Source organism: Echinops telfairi, unplaced genomic scaffold (assembly GCF_000313985.2).
Source record: "Echinops telfairi isolate 266 unplaced genomic scaffold, ASM31398v2 ScPeMD7_45;HRSCAF=164, whole genome shotgun sequence".
Taxonomy (NCBI): Eukaryota; Metazoa; Chordata; class Mammalia; order Afrosoricida; family Tenrecidae; genus Echinops; species Echinops telfairi.
The window spans coordinates 366,246-381,735 of NW_022103943.1; the positions used below are offsets into that span (position 1 = coordinate 366,246).

The 15,490-nt window shown below is 42.3% G+C and overlaps 2 protein-coding genes across 2 annotated transcripts in view; one reads left to right on the top strand and one right to left on the bottom strand.

Moving 5' to 3' along the window:
• The first annotated feature begins 215 nt into the window (after window positions 1-215).
• APEX2 (apurinic/apyrimidinic endodeoxyribonuclease 2) lies at window positions 216-10,344 on the top strand. Its single transcript, XM_004717682.1, is given in 7 exon segments — window positions 216-351; window positions 1,856-1,936; window positions 3,026-3,236; window positions 3,761-3,907; window positions 4,812-4,882; window positions 9,466-9,814; window positions 9,816-10,344. Coding segments are annotated over 7 exon segments (1,524 nt in total).
• A 1,182-nt stretch (window positions 10,345-11,526) lies between these two features.
• The window catches only part of ALAS2 (5'-aminolevulinate synthase 2), a 46,673-nt gene continuing 42,709 nt past the window's right edge, over window positions 11,527-15,490 (bottom strand). The window contains exons 9-10 of the mRNA XM_045290643.1: window positions 14,532-14,694; window positions 11,527-11,805 (exon numbers count right to left, since the gene is read on the bottom strand). Of these exons, the coding sequence (XP_045146578.1) occupies window positions 11,642-11,805; window positions 14,532-14,694 (327 nt within the window). The 3' untranslated portion in view covers window positions 11,527-11,641. The remainder of the gene's footprint in view (window positions 11,806-14,531; window positions 14,695-15,490) is intronic.

The following is a 15,490-nucleotide window of genomic DNA, read 5'->3' on the forward strand; positions in this document are numbered from 1 at the left end:
CTAGGCGTCAGCACCACCCACTGAGCTCTTTCAGTGGCTTCTCCGATGAGAGAAAACCAAGGGAAGTCCCGCCCTTCGTGTAAGGACTCTTTTGCTCACGCATGAAGACACTTGTGCAAATGTGCGTTGTGGGAGGGCCTTAGTCTTTTGCGTCCGTAGTTTTGCTGGCGCTTTCCTGCGCTGTGGCCCAGAAGGCTTTGCAGTTTGCTTTCAAAATGTTCTGCTTGGCGTGTTGGAACATTAACGGAATACGGAGCCAAGGGCACAGCAACGGCAGGGCCCTGCCCTTGAGGCGTCTTTTGGATGAGCTAGATGCCGACATTGTCTGTCTTCAGGAGACCAAAGTGACGAGTGACGTTACTACACTTTCCCCTTTACGATAGGTTTTTGCCTCCTGACCCACCTCTTTCTACTTTCCATTCCCAGACCACAGCTCAGAATCCTGAAACTTTTTCCTTAAACCTCCTTGTGCCACCTCAGTTTAGATATCCTCTGCTCTTTGGAAATCTTCATCCCCACTTACATCCTCTGATGTAAGGTGGATTCATCATCCACCTCCCTATTCAGAGTTCCCTTTCCTGCTCTCTAGCCTCCATTTTAGATCCTTAATTCCCTTTAGTAGATAGCCCCATCTACTGTCCAGTTCAAATCCCCCAATTCCTACCTTTTCTCCTACCTAAGCTTCTTGTTAGTCGCAGTGGAGGCTACACCACTCTTGGAGTTCCCCTGTATTCAGAGTGGAACTACTCCATAAAATTTCAAGGCTCCAACCTTTCAGAAGCAGATTTCCAGACCTGCCTTCCGAGGCACCTCTTTGTAATCGTTTGTGCCACCCAGAGACCCCAAACTTAGATCCCCTAAGTTCTTCTTGCTTCCATTCATTTCCATCCCAGCTCAATTTCCTGATTCCTTCCCTATCCCACACACACTCCTCATAACTAGCTTCTTCTATACCAGCGGTTCTCAGCTTGTGGGTCGAGACCCCTTTGGGTGGGTGGGGGTCACCACAACATGAAGCACTGTATTAAAGGATCATGGCATTAGGAAGGTCCGAGAACCACTGTTCTATACTCTCAGCTCCCTGAATATACTCCCTCTCAAATTCCCAGTTCCCTACTTCTCCTATCCTTCTCCCACTCTGTGCCCTCTCCACCTTTAGCTCTGACTCTTTTCCTCCTCCTAGGTAATGTGTCCTCTTCTACCAATTCCTATTGTATTCCCCACCTTTCTAGCACCATCATGGTCCCTTCATTTTCCCTCTCAACTACCATGTGTTCAAGGAATTAACCTACAGCTGAAATTCTAGGCCTTTGTGTGTAGTGAGAGGTTGGAGACGGAGGCACAGAAGGAGATAAGGCTTAGTAAGGAATAAGTATAGCGAGGCTTTATTAAGGTGAGGGAAAACTCCAGGACAAGTTCTGTGACCTAAAGAGTTAGGTCAGTAAAGCCGCAGTCTGTCGGTGGTGAGGCGGTGGAAGATAAATAGGGTTCAAGCTAAGGAAGTTAACAGAAGGGATCATTTTTTATTGCTTTATTGCTTGCAGCTGCAGGGCCTTGAGTCAGGAGGCAATCCTTGGGAGGTCGTCTTGTTGTTTGAAGACCTGCTCTTTGAAGTGCTGGGGAAAGGGGCTATGCAGATCAACCTGGGAAAGTAAATAGCTTCCTGGGGTGCTGGGGCAGGAGTTGTATAGTTCAATAAGTCATCCATCTTCCCAAAAGGCTGGGAATGGGGACTGTGAAGTTTCATCTTCCTGAGGAGCCAGAGAGGAGTTGGGGGCTGCCCCGTCCGGACCCTGCCCAAGCAAGTACCTGAGTCTTCATTCTATCTTTGACTTAATCTTTTTTCTTTTTCTAGAGGATGTGCTGACAGAGCCCCTGGCTATTGTTGAGGGCTATAACTCCTATTTTAGCTTCAGCCAAAACCGGCTATGCTGGTAACCAGGGGTTTTCTTTAATAAGAGATGGAGGGAAATATGAGGGAAAGGCTTCCAGTACTTGTTGAGAATATAATAAAAGCTTTAGGTTTTTAGTCCACAACAGAGCTCAAACCAATAAAATTAAGTTGTATGAAGTATCATTTTTATGTATAAAATCAACCTGTGGAGAAAACAAATGCTGGCAGGAAGAATTCCAAAGAGAAAGTCCCCAAGGGCAAGAGTAATGCTACTTCACTGGTATGGAAGAAGGCAGCAGTCACAGCCAAGGCTCCTAAAGGGGTGGCTGCCCAGGGGCCTGGGAAGGAGCCAAAAACCAAGGCAACAGCTCAGCCCAAAAGTAAGGGCACCACTGGACCCCCCAAGCTTCCACATACCTGGTCAAGAATATCACAGCTCCCAAGGCCCTGAGAAGGCCTGGGCTGCCTGGCAAGGCCCCACCATCGTCAAAGGTGTCGGTCAAAGAGGAACGACCTGAGAGCTTGATGCTGGAGCAGGAAGACTGAGATTCACCTGAAGTTTTTATTCCCCAACAAACCTTTATTCTATTTAATTGCCACTGATTTGTCAGTAAATCTTTTTTGTTCACCCACAAAAAAAATCAACCTGTGGGGCCTAAGAAGGACATTAGTGTGGGGGTTACTTGTGTGAGCTCTGAAGCCTAACTTCCTACATCTTCCTAGCTCTGTTCCCTCTGGCAAGTAACTCTTTGTGCCTCTGGATCTTCAGTAGAAAAATGCAGATAATGGCTATTTCCTAAGGTTCTTACCAAGAGTAAATTAATTAATCTATATGATAATTATACCAAACAAAACAACCCCTACCATCAAGCAGAGTATAATAGCTAACACTTACTGAGCACTTAACATGTATCCATATAAAACACTTAGAATACTCACTGTTAGTATTATTCTGTGGCTTTTATAGAGGGAGAGACTGAGGCACCCAAGTTTGAATAGAGCTTCCCCAGATTCTCATGAGTTTGTAACAGAGCCACACTTTATAAAAATGATTCAGGTTTGTGGGAGCAATTGAAAGGAGATAGAGTGTACATTAGGCTGTCAGTCCTGCTGAGAGTATTCTTTTGTCTCCAGGTGTAGCCACATTTTGTAAGGACAGCTGTACCCCAGTGACTGTTGAAGAGGGTCTGAGTGGCCTGCTTACAACTCAGAATGGGAATGTGGGTTGCTATGGAAACATGAATGAGTTCACCCAAGAGGAACTTCAGGCTATGGATAGTGAGGTTCAGGCCTTCCTTACATAGCACAAGATCTGTTAATGGCCTATATCTCTTTGCAGCTGGTTGTACTTTGCAAGTGTGTTGTCTCCAAACTTTACCTTATAAACATGCATTCACTATGGAAAAGTTTTCAGACTTGCCTTTGCTTTCTAGTGTTGACTAGACTACTCACTATGTGACCTCAGTCAAATCCTTGTCCATTCTAAACCCTGAGTTCTCTATCATTACAGTAGGGGTGCTAGCCTGGAAGTCCAGCTCTCACTACCATATATACTTCAAAAACAGCTTAGCTGAACTTATTTGCCTCAATTTGTTCTTTTTTCTTGGTGTCCTGTCTTTGTGAATGGCAACACCATCACTTGATTTACCTTGTCATAGATGCCCATCTTTCTATCTCACCTGTAGTCATCACTGTCCTTGAAATTTATATGCCAGCTCATTTATGTCTCTCTAACACCTTTCTGTTCCATTGGACAGATGATTGGACAGATGGCCATTTAAGTGGAAAATACATGGTAAGGAGAGGTAATGGGAAGTGTGAAAATGACGCTCCTTTTTTTGAGTGGGGAGTTTCTCTTCTCCTTAGCACATAGGAAGAACAGGAGAAGACCTTGACATTAATAAACATGTACTGCCCCCATGCAGACCATGGAAAGCCTGAGAGGTTGGCCTTTAAGATGAGTGTCTATTGCTTGCTACGGATCTGAGCAGAAGCCCTCCTGGCGGCTGGCAGGTACTGCAGTCCTGGGCAGCAAGACTTAACTTTGAGTTTATCCTAAGTGACCAGCCCTAGGTGAACCCTGGTGGCATCGTGGTTACACATTGGGCTCCTAACCACAAAGTCAGCAGTTCAAAACCATTAGCCTCTCCCTGGGAGAAAGACAAGGCATTTTAGTTTCAGATACTCACAGAAGCAGTTCTACCCTGTCCTATAGGGTTGCTATGAGGAATCGACTTGATGACAGTGAGTTTGATTTTGGTTTCGCCTAACCATATGCCTAGCTCCACTGTGTTGTGTGCACCAATATGTTTACCTAATTAGGCTCTGCTTTCTTAAAAGGCTGTGGCAACAAGGTAAAACTACACAAATATGGATTTTGTAGTCAAATATTTCACCTATCCTGCTTTCCGATTTCATTCATCAGTCTCAAGGCTAGTCCTACCTGTCTTTTCTCTTGTCAAGTGGGTATATTAATCTCTTAACCCAGAGATGAGGTTAGGAAGGTAAGGGATAGAGGCAAATTAAAAGTCTTAGTCAAGAAAGACCCAAAGAGTTCCAGAGAGGGACAAGAAAGGTGAGGGTAGGCTAGAGTACGCAGACGATTCCTAAAGGCCATGGTATATCTGAACTCAACTTTGAAGGACCAGAGTAAGATGCCATTAGGTAGAGATCAATGAGGCAGCTAAGTTTAACTGGGATCAATGTGACCTTTGAATGCCAGAATTGGTAGAAATGCAGCAAAGTTAAAGTAAGATTTGCAGCAGTAGGCTACTATGAATTGATATTGGCTAGAAAGCCCCCAAATGTGAAATGACCTAGCTGAGCTTCTGGTGGTTCAGGAAAACATTTGTGAAGTCAGGACTATTGCTTCCCATTCTTGATTGTCCAATTGATAACCCACTCGATATTTTTTCAGCCATGTGATCATCTTGGGTGACCTGAACACAGCTCACCGTCTGATTGATCAATGGGATGCAATCAATCAGATAAGGTTCTCTGCAGATGCCTAAAACCACCTCCTCAATGGTTCTGCTTAGCCAACCAATCAATGTTGGGTTTCGGGCTGGTGGAACGTTATTTCAAGAAAAAAGAGCAAAATTTGCAATACTATCTTCAAAACACTGATGATTGATGGCACATTTAGTAGGCATTATCGACCCTACTTTTGGCCTTGCCTTGAGCTGTGTGCTAGTGATTTATTATGATTTAGATCCAGCTCTTAGGCTATTGAAGTTCTCTGTTTGGTGGCGGTGGGCTATAGACATACAACCATCCAATTATAGAATGTTGTCCTTACAACTGAGATAGAGAGGGAGAACACAGGAGACTGGAGGATCCAAGAGTTAAGATTCTTAGGCTAGTCTAGATATCAGAGGAGGCACATACAAATATCTAGATTTTAAAGATGAATAGAACTAATCTTGGGGTAGGAGAGGGAGCAAAGCATTCTAGTGAAAGGCCAGTGGAAATGCAAGTCCCATTCTTGTTAGAGAGGAGAGGGAGATGAATGGCAGGAGGTGTAACTGCAGAATCCTTTAGGATCTAGATTTCAAGGACCTCAAATCTCTTATTGCCTTGGTCATTTCCTTAAAACTGTTCTTCCTTCTCACAAATATTGGATACCTTTCTGTAAATCTGTGATGCAGAGAGGATATCCATGCTTGGCATTCAAGGCTCTTGTCTGTGCTCAGTCTCCAATTTCAGCCTCAATACCACTGTACACTTTACCCACTCTATCTAAGTTTTCTCCTTTGCCCTTTTCAAAGTTTATTCTCATTCTAGTTTTGCTTTATGCCCTGAATTGGTAGGCTTTCTTTCCCTTCTGTCTTTTTCTTATCATAACCTCATACCTAAGTTCTCAGCCAGTGGTTCTTAAACCTTGACTACACATCAGACAAATTGCTTTTACAAAAATATCAATACCAATGCACCACTCTAGATCAAAATAATCATAGTCTCTTGGGTGTGAGGCAAGGGTAATAGTATGTTTTAAAAGCTAGGGTGGTTTTACTGTATAACCAGGCTTGAAAACCACTATTCTAGAATCTCCAAACCAGTTCTCATCTTGACTTGCTTCATGAAAAGAGAGATTGGTAACTTATTCTGACACAGTCCTACTCAATATATAGCAAACTTCCTTGGTGAGATACAGACGAAGGTGTGGCTTTCAGCTAGAAAGATGACAGGACATGAGATAATGAAAGAATGGTGGTGGTATGTGGCAGGTGGAAGGCAGTGGAGAATGTGCACTATATACAAGCCCTTTAGTACCGCCTTGCTTTGCTCCTCACCAAGCATTCACTTAAGTCTGATCTTTCTATTTTCTCTTGATAGCATCATATACTTGCATGCCTTACCTTCTTTTTTTTTTCCCAGGTAACAATCCGCTCATTTTAATTCATGACGAACTCATGTCTGTGAAGTACACTGCTCCATAGAGTTTTCTTTTTTCTTTTTCTTTTTTTTTAGGAATGCTATAACTTAGTTCTTTTATTTTTCCATTGATCAAACAATGCTGGCTTTGGCTTTTTAAAATCATAGCAGAAATTAGGTCATCTATAACTGAAATAGTCCTGTAACCCTTGCTTCAAAGGAGCAACCTGGTATCTGACAATATTCCACTGCTATTCATATAAAATTTTTAGTGGCTGGTACTTCGTGTTTTTTAAAAAATCATTTTATTAGGGGTTCATGGTAGCAGAAGGACACTGGGCCTCCACTCAAGTACTCCCTCAATGCAAGAATACTTTCTTCTATTAAATTGGCATTCTATGATGCTCACTTTCCCGACACAACCACTGAAGACAAAGCGGGTGAATAAGCAAATGTGGTGAAGAAAGCTGATGGTGCCCGGCTATCAAAAAGTATAGCGTCTGGGGTCTTAAAGGCTTGAAGGTAAAAAAACGGCCATCTAACTCAGAAGCAACAAAGCCCACATGGAACAACATATCAGCCTGTGTGATCACAAGGTGTCGAACGGATCACTGAAGACAAATGGGTGCATAAGCAAATGTGGCGAAGAAAGCTGATGGTGCCCGGCTATCAAAAAGTATAGCGTCTGGGGTCTTAAAGGCTTGAAGGTAATAAAGTGGCCATCAAACTCAGAAGCAACAAAGCCCACATGGAAGAAGCACACCAGCCTATGCGATCACGAGGTGTCGAAGGAATCAGGTATAAGGCATCATCAGAACAAAGAATCTTACCATAGTGAATGATGGGGGGAGTGTGGAGTGGAGACCCAAAGCCCATTAGCAGGCCACTGGAGACCCCCTTGCAGAGGAGTCTCAGGGAGGAGACGAGCCAGTCAGGGGGTGATGTAGAAATGATGAAAAATACAACTTTCCTCTAGTTCCCAAATGTTTCCTCCCTGCTCCCACTATCATGATATGAATTCTACCTTGAAAGTCTGACTAGACCAGAGGATGTACACTGGTACAGATAGGAACTGAAAATACAGGAAATCTAGGGCGGATGATCCCTACAGGACCAGTGGTGTGAGTGGTGATACTGGGAGGGTAGAGGGAGAATGGGTTGGAAAGAGGGAACCGATTACAAGGAACTATATGTGACCTCTTCCCTGGGGGACAGACAACAGAAAAGTGGGTGAAAGGAGACGTCAGACAGGGCAAGATATGACAAAATAATAATTTATAAATTATCAAGGGCTCATGAGGGAGCGGGGAGCAGGGAGGGAGGGGGAAAATGAGGACCTAATGCCGGGGGTTTAAGTGGAGAGGAAATGTTTTGAGAATGATGAGGGCAACAAATGTACAAATTTGCTTTACACAATTGATGTATGTATGGATTGTGATAAGAGTTGTATGAGTCTTACCTTCTCAGTTAAGAACTTTTCCAGGTTTATCAAATATGCCTCCTGAATTTTTTTTCCAAGGAAAAGAGAGCTAATAGTATTTGGTCACATGATAAACACAGTATTTCCAAAATAGTAGAATATGTTCACTTCCTACCAGACCTACTCTTCTAGTCTTGTCATCTCCCTAAATTTCACCATCATTTCCTTAATTGTTCCAACTAGAAATCTGAGAATAGTGATAGTATGGTCTTCCTCCTTTACCCTGCTTCCCATAATTACTTGGTAAGCAAGTCCGGTACTTTTGATTCCAGCTCCAAATAATCTTAATTTCTGTGCTTTTTCTCTTTTGCCTCTGGCTTTGTGACTTAAATAACCATCATCTTTTGCTTGTATGGGCTTGTAAATACTCTCCCAGCCTAGTATTCTACCCCTAGTCTCTCCTCCACTTAAGTCTTTTGGTTCCATTGCACCTTCCATCCACAGGCCTATCATAGAAGTTGTCCTCTCATTTGGAACAGCTGCTTTCTATTCCTACTTAGCCTTCACATCTCAGCTCCAGATCACTTCCTAAAAGGAAACCTCCTTGGTCCCTAGGGCTAGATCAGATCTCCACTTTATCCCTGGCATATCTGGTACCTAATAGATATTCTACAATCATTTGTTACAATGAATGAGTTGGTTGGACAAATGGATTGGGGATCAGAGCCAAAGGAAATATTCAAACGTGGGTCCTTGGAGTAGCTGGGTGAGTGTAGGGGGTAGGATTTTGTGGTTAGGGCTCAATGAGAGCTTTTATACAACAGAAAACCCAAACCAAACTCACTGCCATTGGGTCAATTCTGACTCATGATCACCCAGGGTAGGATACACAGGGTAGAACTACCCCTGTGGATTTCTGAGACTGTAACTCTTTATGGATGTAGAAAACCTTGTCTTTCTCCCATGGAATGGTTGATGGTTTTAAACTGCTGAGCTTATGGTTAGCAGCCAAATGCAAAACCACTATGCCACTAGATCTCCATTTAAAAAATAGTGCCAGAGAATTGAAATGAAAAGGCTAGTCTTCCTAATTCCAGCCCTACTTCCTAGAGCAGTGGTTCTCAACCTTCCTAATGCCGTGACCCTTTAATATAGCTCCTCTTGACCTCCCAACCATAAAATCATTTTCGTTGCTACTTCATAACTGTTATTTGGCTACTGTTTTGAATTGGGTAACCCCTGTGAAAGAGTTGTTCGACCTCCAAAGGGGTTGTGACCCACAGGTTGATAACCGCTGCCCTAGAAGCAATCAGTTTTAGTTTCCAACCATAAAGTTATTTTTGTTGTTACTTCATAACTGTAATTTTGCAACTATTTTGAATTGGGTAACCCCTGTGAAAGGGTTGTTCGACCTCCAAAGGGGTTGTGACCCACAGGTTGATAACCGCTGCCCTAGAAGCAATCAGTTTTAGTTTCCTGTTTGCTGTTCCTTTGGTAACTAATTCTAGGAATAGCTTTGATTAGGCCAAAAAACAAACTCAGATTTGGCATTTATGGAACAATGCAACCTGGTGCAGAAGGAAGAGATAAGCATGTATCAATAAGGATGGACAACTAATTCCATTTCTTACAATTGTAAACTGTAATCTTGAGCATTAGTCTTCTGGAACAACCAAATTTTTTCTCTGTAAAATAAAGCAATTTGTCTACATCTCTTTTGGTTTTAGGCATATGACTTCTGCTTATCATTTATATTGCTTTCTCTTTCCTCCTCAGGGATTCTTTGAAGAGGACTCAGGACTCAAGTGGATAGATGGCTTACTCAGTGTCCTAGGGTGCCAGGATGAGGCCCATGTAGGGCCTTTCATTGGTAGTTGCCGATGTTTCCAACCAAAGAAAGAATGTGCCTTCACTTGCTGGCCAGAAGTCAGTGGTGCCCACTATTTCAACCATGGCTTCTGGCTTGAATATGTGCTAGAGGACAGGACTCTGGTCATAGACACATTCCAGGACTCCTTCCTGCTACCTGAGGTGATGGGATCTGACCTCTTCCCCATGGGTGCAGTCTTGAGTGTATCCTCTGTATCCACAAAACAATGCCCACCTCTGTGTAGCCTCTTCCTCCCAGATTCTTAACTTCCTAGTTAATCTTGAACAAGATCCAGTCATCAGGTGGTCAGCACTATGGCTTATCAATCAAACCCAGGTGAAGACATGTCCAAACAAGGCCCATGTGCGCTCAACCGGGCCTTGGCCAAGCCAGGCTGGCTCCAACAGAAGCCAGAAGAACCTGAAGAGCTACTGCCAGCCATCCTCTAGCCATCCCCAAATCTGTCTGGATTTGGTGTATCCTAGCCTGATGGGTGCTCCTGTGAATATAATGTTCCCAGAAAGGGAAGTAACAGCCAAATTAGGGCCAGTGCAGGCCAAGGCTTTAGAGTCCAAGTATGAAAAAGAGGTGAAGACCTTGTGCTGGAAGTCTGTGCTGGGGCACCCCTTGCCTGTCCCCCTCTGTGCGGGCCACAGGGAGCCATCTGTGATGTGGACTGTGAATAAACCTGGGCCCAACCTAGGCCGTTGTTTCTACATGTGTGCCAGACCGCAAGGTCCCTCCACTGACCCCTCCTCCCAGTGTAACTTCTTCCTCTGGAGGTGACCCAGATGAACAAATCTATAACTAGAAATAGCTGGCGCAGTCAGCCCCTTACAGTCTTAGGATGCCATTTCCCATCCTAGACTCCCCATGCTGCCTCCTTTTCACCCAGTCTTCTTTTTTCTTCCTCCCTCAAGGGCCCTTCCTTTTCCCTTTCTTATCTTCCAAAGCCACCCTTTCTCTCTCATCTTTCTGCTTGGCCTCTCATTGATTAGCATTTTGTTCCTTGATTCTTTAACCCAGTTCCCCACCCCATGTTCCATCTTCCTATCAAAAGCACATGGGAGTCAGTTGTCCAGTAAGCTTTCATCTCATCCTGTCTTGTTGGAAAATGCATTTATGCATAAATGAAGTCTATGTTTCAACACATACAGCCTCATGTTGATAGTTTAGATATGCTCCATTAAATTTAGTTTGAAGAGCTACCTTAATACCAGTTATGTCCACTGCCTGTGACCTGGTTATACAATTTCAGAGAAGAAGGAGGCGTGGTGTTTACCATAAAGGCAAAGATGGATCAGCAAAGGAGGTAGGTTTAGTGTGACCTTAAATTGTAGTTTCCCAATATGTGTGGTCCATAGCTGCAATAAATAGACTACACGATGAGAAGATAACAGTCCTCAGCTCTCAGAGCTACAAGGCAGGACCTGTACCATAAAAACCTCAGCAAATGGCCTCATTAGCTTATGGAAGGGTGTTTTTTATTTGCTCTCACCTAGAAAGTTGGGAGCATTGCCTTGAACAAGTTTCTCACCATAGTCGAGCCTATTTTTTCTCCTTGTGAAACCAAGCTATAAGGTGTGGGAAGGAAAGGATAACTGAGAGGGATATCTATTCTCCCCTTCTGGAAAAGTTTGAGGGAGTCACTCTCACCTTCAAGCAATTTGGTTAGGGCAGGCTCTATCACCTGACTTTAAAGGCTATTTAAAGTTCTAGGACTACCAGCAAAATTCGATCCTTGGATTCTTACTGAAACCATCAGGAATGAGTTATATGCCAAGGGTTCTAGTTTTTTGTGCAGGTCAATGCATGCTTTTTTTTTTTTTTAACCATGTCCCTCATTCTGAGTCTATGTATCAGTAAATTTTATCATTAAAGGACCAAATGATCTTTTGTTCCTTCATGACTCACTTCTTTGAAGAAGTCAGGTCTAGTGCAGTTGCCCATGTCCAAAAAAGAGCTATATATGCTGCAGTTTGCTCTTTATTTTCAGGTTCAGGTTAGTCAAAGGCATAGTGAAGCAGAGAGGCCCAACCCCATGTGAAATGTAGGTGGGTGAGGATCCCCGACAGCTGATTTCTCAGGCATAGGTGGTGACATACTGAGGCCCCATATTACCAAAGTAGGATCGTTCCCACTCACTCATGAGCTCGAAGTGCACAGGGCGGCGACAGAAATTACAGGCAGTTGCAGACACATCTTGGAGCGGCAGCCCCACTTCAGCCCATGCCATCAGCAGCTTTTCTAATGTGGTAGAGGACAGAAGGTCAGTGATTGGTTTGGATAGGCTCCCTTATCCTTGTGTCACATACAGATTCTCAAAGATTAATCTCAACCCTACAAGGGGTCATAGGGCTAGAAGTGTGCCATGGATGTTACTATTTGTATATATTTTATGTGATGTATAAAATATTGGAAACTACTTATTTGATATGATTTGAAGCCATACTGTCTTGGCCTGGAATACTTAAGTACAGGACATGTGGCCTGAGAAATTACTCAATTTGACTGGGAACTCCAAACCTAATGAGGAAGATGGTGATGATAATAATGACAGTGTCATTAGTGCTGTGACCAGGAAACCTGGTAGTTGGGGGTGGGTGGGAGAGATACAGGAATTCAGAGGAAGAAAACTGATTAAATGGCAGGAAGTTCCTTAGCCCTTTTTAATGTTTTCTCTCTTGGTGATATTGTCTAGCCTTATAGTTTTAAACCCCATCTTTTTACTGATGATTCGGAAATTTTTTTCTCAAGCCCAGATTTTTCTCCCAAACTCCAGTCATATATCCATTTGTCTCTATATCTTTACCTGGACATCTAATAAGCACTTTTACCATGACTATAACTGAGCTAGTGATTTTCCTACCCTCCACCAAATCTGCTCTACCTATAGCCTTCCCCATCTCAATTTCTGACAACTTATTAGCAAATATCATTAGTTCTATATTCACAGTCTGGCCATTTCTCATCTCCATTGTTACCATCAGGTCTGAGCCACCATCATCTCTCACCTGGACTATTTCTATAATCCACTAACGGGGTTCCTTGCTTCCTCTCTTGCTTCCCTTATGTTTATTCTTAACATAGAGGTCAAAGTGAATCTGTTAAAATCTGAGTTAGATGATGTCACTTCTCTGTTCAAATACTCCCCAAACTCTCCATTTCAGAGTGATATTCAAAATCCTTCCAATAGGCCTAACAATCTATATAGTCTAGCCTCACATTACTTCTTAATTTTCTATCACTTTATTGCTTGCTTATACCACTCCATCCATGTTCTTTTCCTTATTCCTCAAATTAAAAAATAATAGTCATACTTATCTCTTAAGGTCTTTCCTAACTTAGGCTTTTCCTGCTTCCTTAGAAATACAAGTATGCCCAGTTTACTAATTCACCAATTTCAAATCTTTACTCAAATGTCACATCAATGGCATCTACTCTTACCACTTTATTTAAAACTATATACTTCCTCCACGCTGTCCTGTGACCTCCAACACTTACTGTTCAGCCTTCTTCTCATTTTCCCCATAGCAATGAATGTGCTCTATAGTTTACCTTTTTAAAAATTGCCTTTCTCTTCTAAGATGTAAATGCCACAAGGCAGTGATTTTGTGTATTTTATTTACTACACTATCCCCAATGCCTAAAACAGTGTTTTAACACATAATAGGCACTCAATATTTGTTTAAAAGATGAAGAAAAGAAAGCTAGAATAAGGGGTGAGGAAGGGCATTTCAATTAGAATGGAATGATATTAGCAAAGACCTACAGGCAAGAAAGTAGAGCAAAAGGTAGGAACTAAAAGGGGAGAGAGGTGAGGACATATGGGCCAACAAGTGGACGACTTTGAATGCCATGCTAAAGATCTTCAATTCTATAGGTCAATAGTCTCTAAATTTTGAACTACACGTCCCACTCGGTGTAAATGTTTTTGCATGTACTTAGAATCTTTATAAATTTATTGATATACAATGATGTATATCATTGTCAATCTGTATATTGAGGGTCACTGTACTGCAAAATTTTCTATTTTTTAGATTAAAAGATGATGAAATTCAAAACTCTTATTTCTTTCTATGAGTCATCTTGCATACTTCACCTTAAAGAATACTGTTCTAGAGTCCAGGCAAGAGGGAACTATGAAAATGTTTAAGCAAAGGAATAATATTTTGTACTTTTGAAAATATTCCTCTGGTCAGTATGGAGAAGGAATTGAAGAGGAGCAAGACAGAAACAGGAAAACTAGTTAGGAGGTTATCAAGTTGGCATGAATCAAAGAAATGTCAATGGGAAAAAAATACAGATTTGAGAGAGACTCTACAGAGCAGTATAGTAAGATTTCAGGGTGGCTTAACTGGGGTTAAGGGACAGGTAAATTCAAGGTGTTTCTTTCTCATATTTGTTTCTGGCAATCTGGATATATAGAGAGTTCTATAATTAAAGCACATAGCAACAGAAACTAATGGACAAAGGCCCTGGAAGTGTCAACTATGAGAGGTAGTAGAACCTAGACTCCCCAGTTCAAACATAGTTGGGTGATTTTTGACCAGTGATTATATGTTTCTGTGCCTCAATTTTCATACATATAAAATGAATTTGATAGAGCTCTCTTCCAGGCCATCATCTCCTTTTTAAAACAGTCCCACTCATCTTGCAAGACTCAGTTCAGGTGTCATCTACACTATGAAGCCCATCTTGAATCTCACAGGCTGGGTCAGACTCCTCTCTGTTCCCACCACTCCCCCATGCACTACCTTTATTGAGCAGTGGTCATCCCTTGATGTCATTGCTTGTCCACCATGTCCTTCCCAACCAAATTGGCGCCCTATAAGCTTATGAGTCTCATTTGTTTGTAACCATAGTATAGGGCCTGGCGCGTAATATCGGAATATTTATTAAGCTAAACAGCATCTATTCTCTAAATCCTGGGTTGAATGGGGTAGGGGGAGTACTGCATGTTAGGGACTTACCAACAAAATCTTCCATCATCTGAGGACTGTGGTGTGGGGAGGGCGCCAGACGCAGTAGCTCTTCACCCCGGGGGACAGTTGGGTAGTTGATGGCTTGCACATAAATGCCATGCTTGGTGAGCAGGAGATCACAAATATCACTGTTTAATGCTGCATCACCCACCTGGGATCAGGATAAAGACCTGTTAGAATCTGGCATCTTGGCTCCAACAACACAAGCTCTATTAAGCAGGTGGAAGAGACCAGGACAAGGAGCACTAGTGGATTTGGGGACAGAAGTTTTCATAAGGGGTTTAGCCATTGACTGTTCTAGAATTTCTATCAAGGAGGGACACCAAGTCAACAATTAGGCTTGAAGGGAGTGGGATATAGGTGGTGGTAGGGTCTTTGTATTGAAGATTTTGTATAGCAAAAACACTCATTATATTTAGTAATTTGGGGTGAAGAAATAACTTACGTAGTCTTTCAAGAAAATATTGGGTTAACTCAAGAAGCAGTGGGTTAACTCAAGAAGCATCCATAAAATAGTAATAAAAAGTGTCCTCATACCCATAAATAGATAACAAGAAAGAGGTATTAGTTCAATTTTAAGGTACTAAACACTATAAAGTGTTGGGCAACTAACATAAGAGCTGACTGTTTAGACCCAGCAGTGGCTCCTCAGGAGAAAGATGAGAAAATTCGCTTTCATAAAATATTTATAGGCAACCCTATGGATCAGTTTTACTCTGTCCTATGTGGTTACAGTAAGTTGAAATTAACTGGATATCAGTGGTGTTTAAACACTCAGACGTAGTTGGGAATCAAAAATAGCAGCTAGTCTCATGGCTTTTGAATTTACTTTTTTGACCTAAGTCCTCAGTAAGAAGTACACATACCATGCAGGTACATATGTACATATATAAAGCTGAGACACATTTCTCACAAAATGATGTCTGATGTAGTATAACATTTTCTGT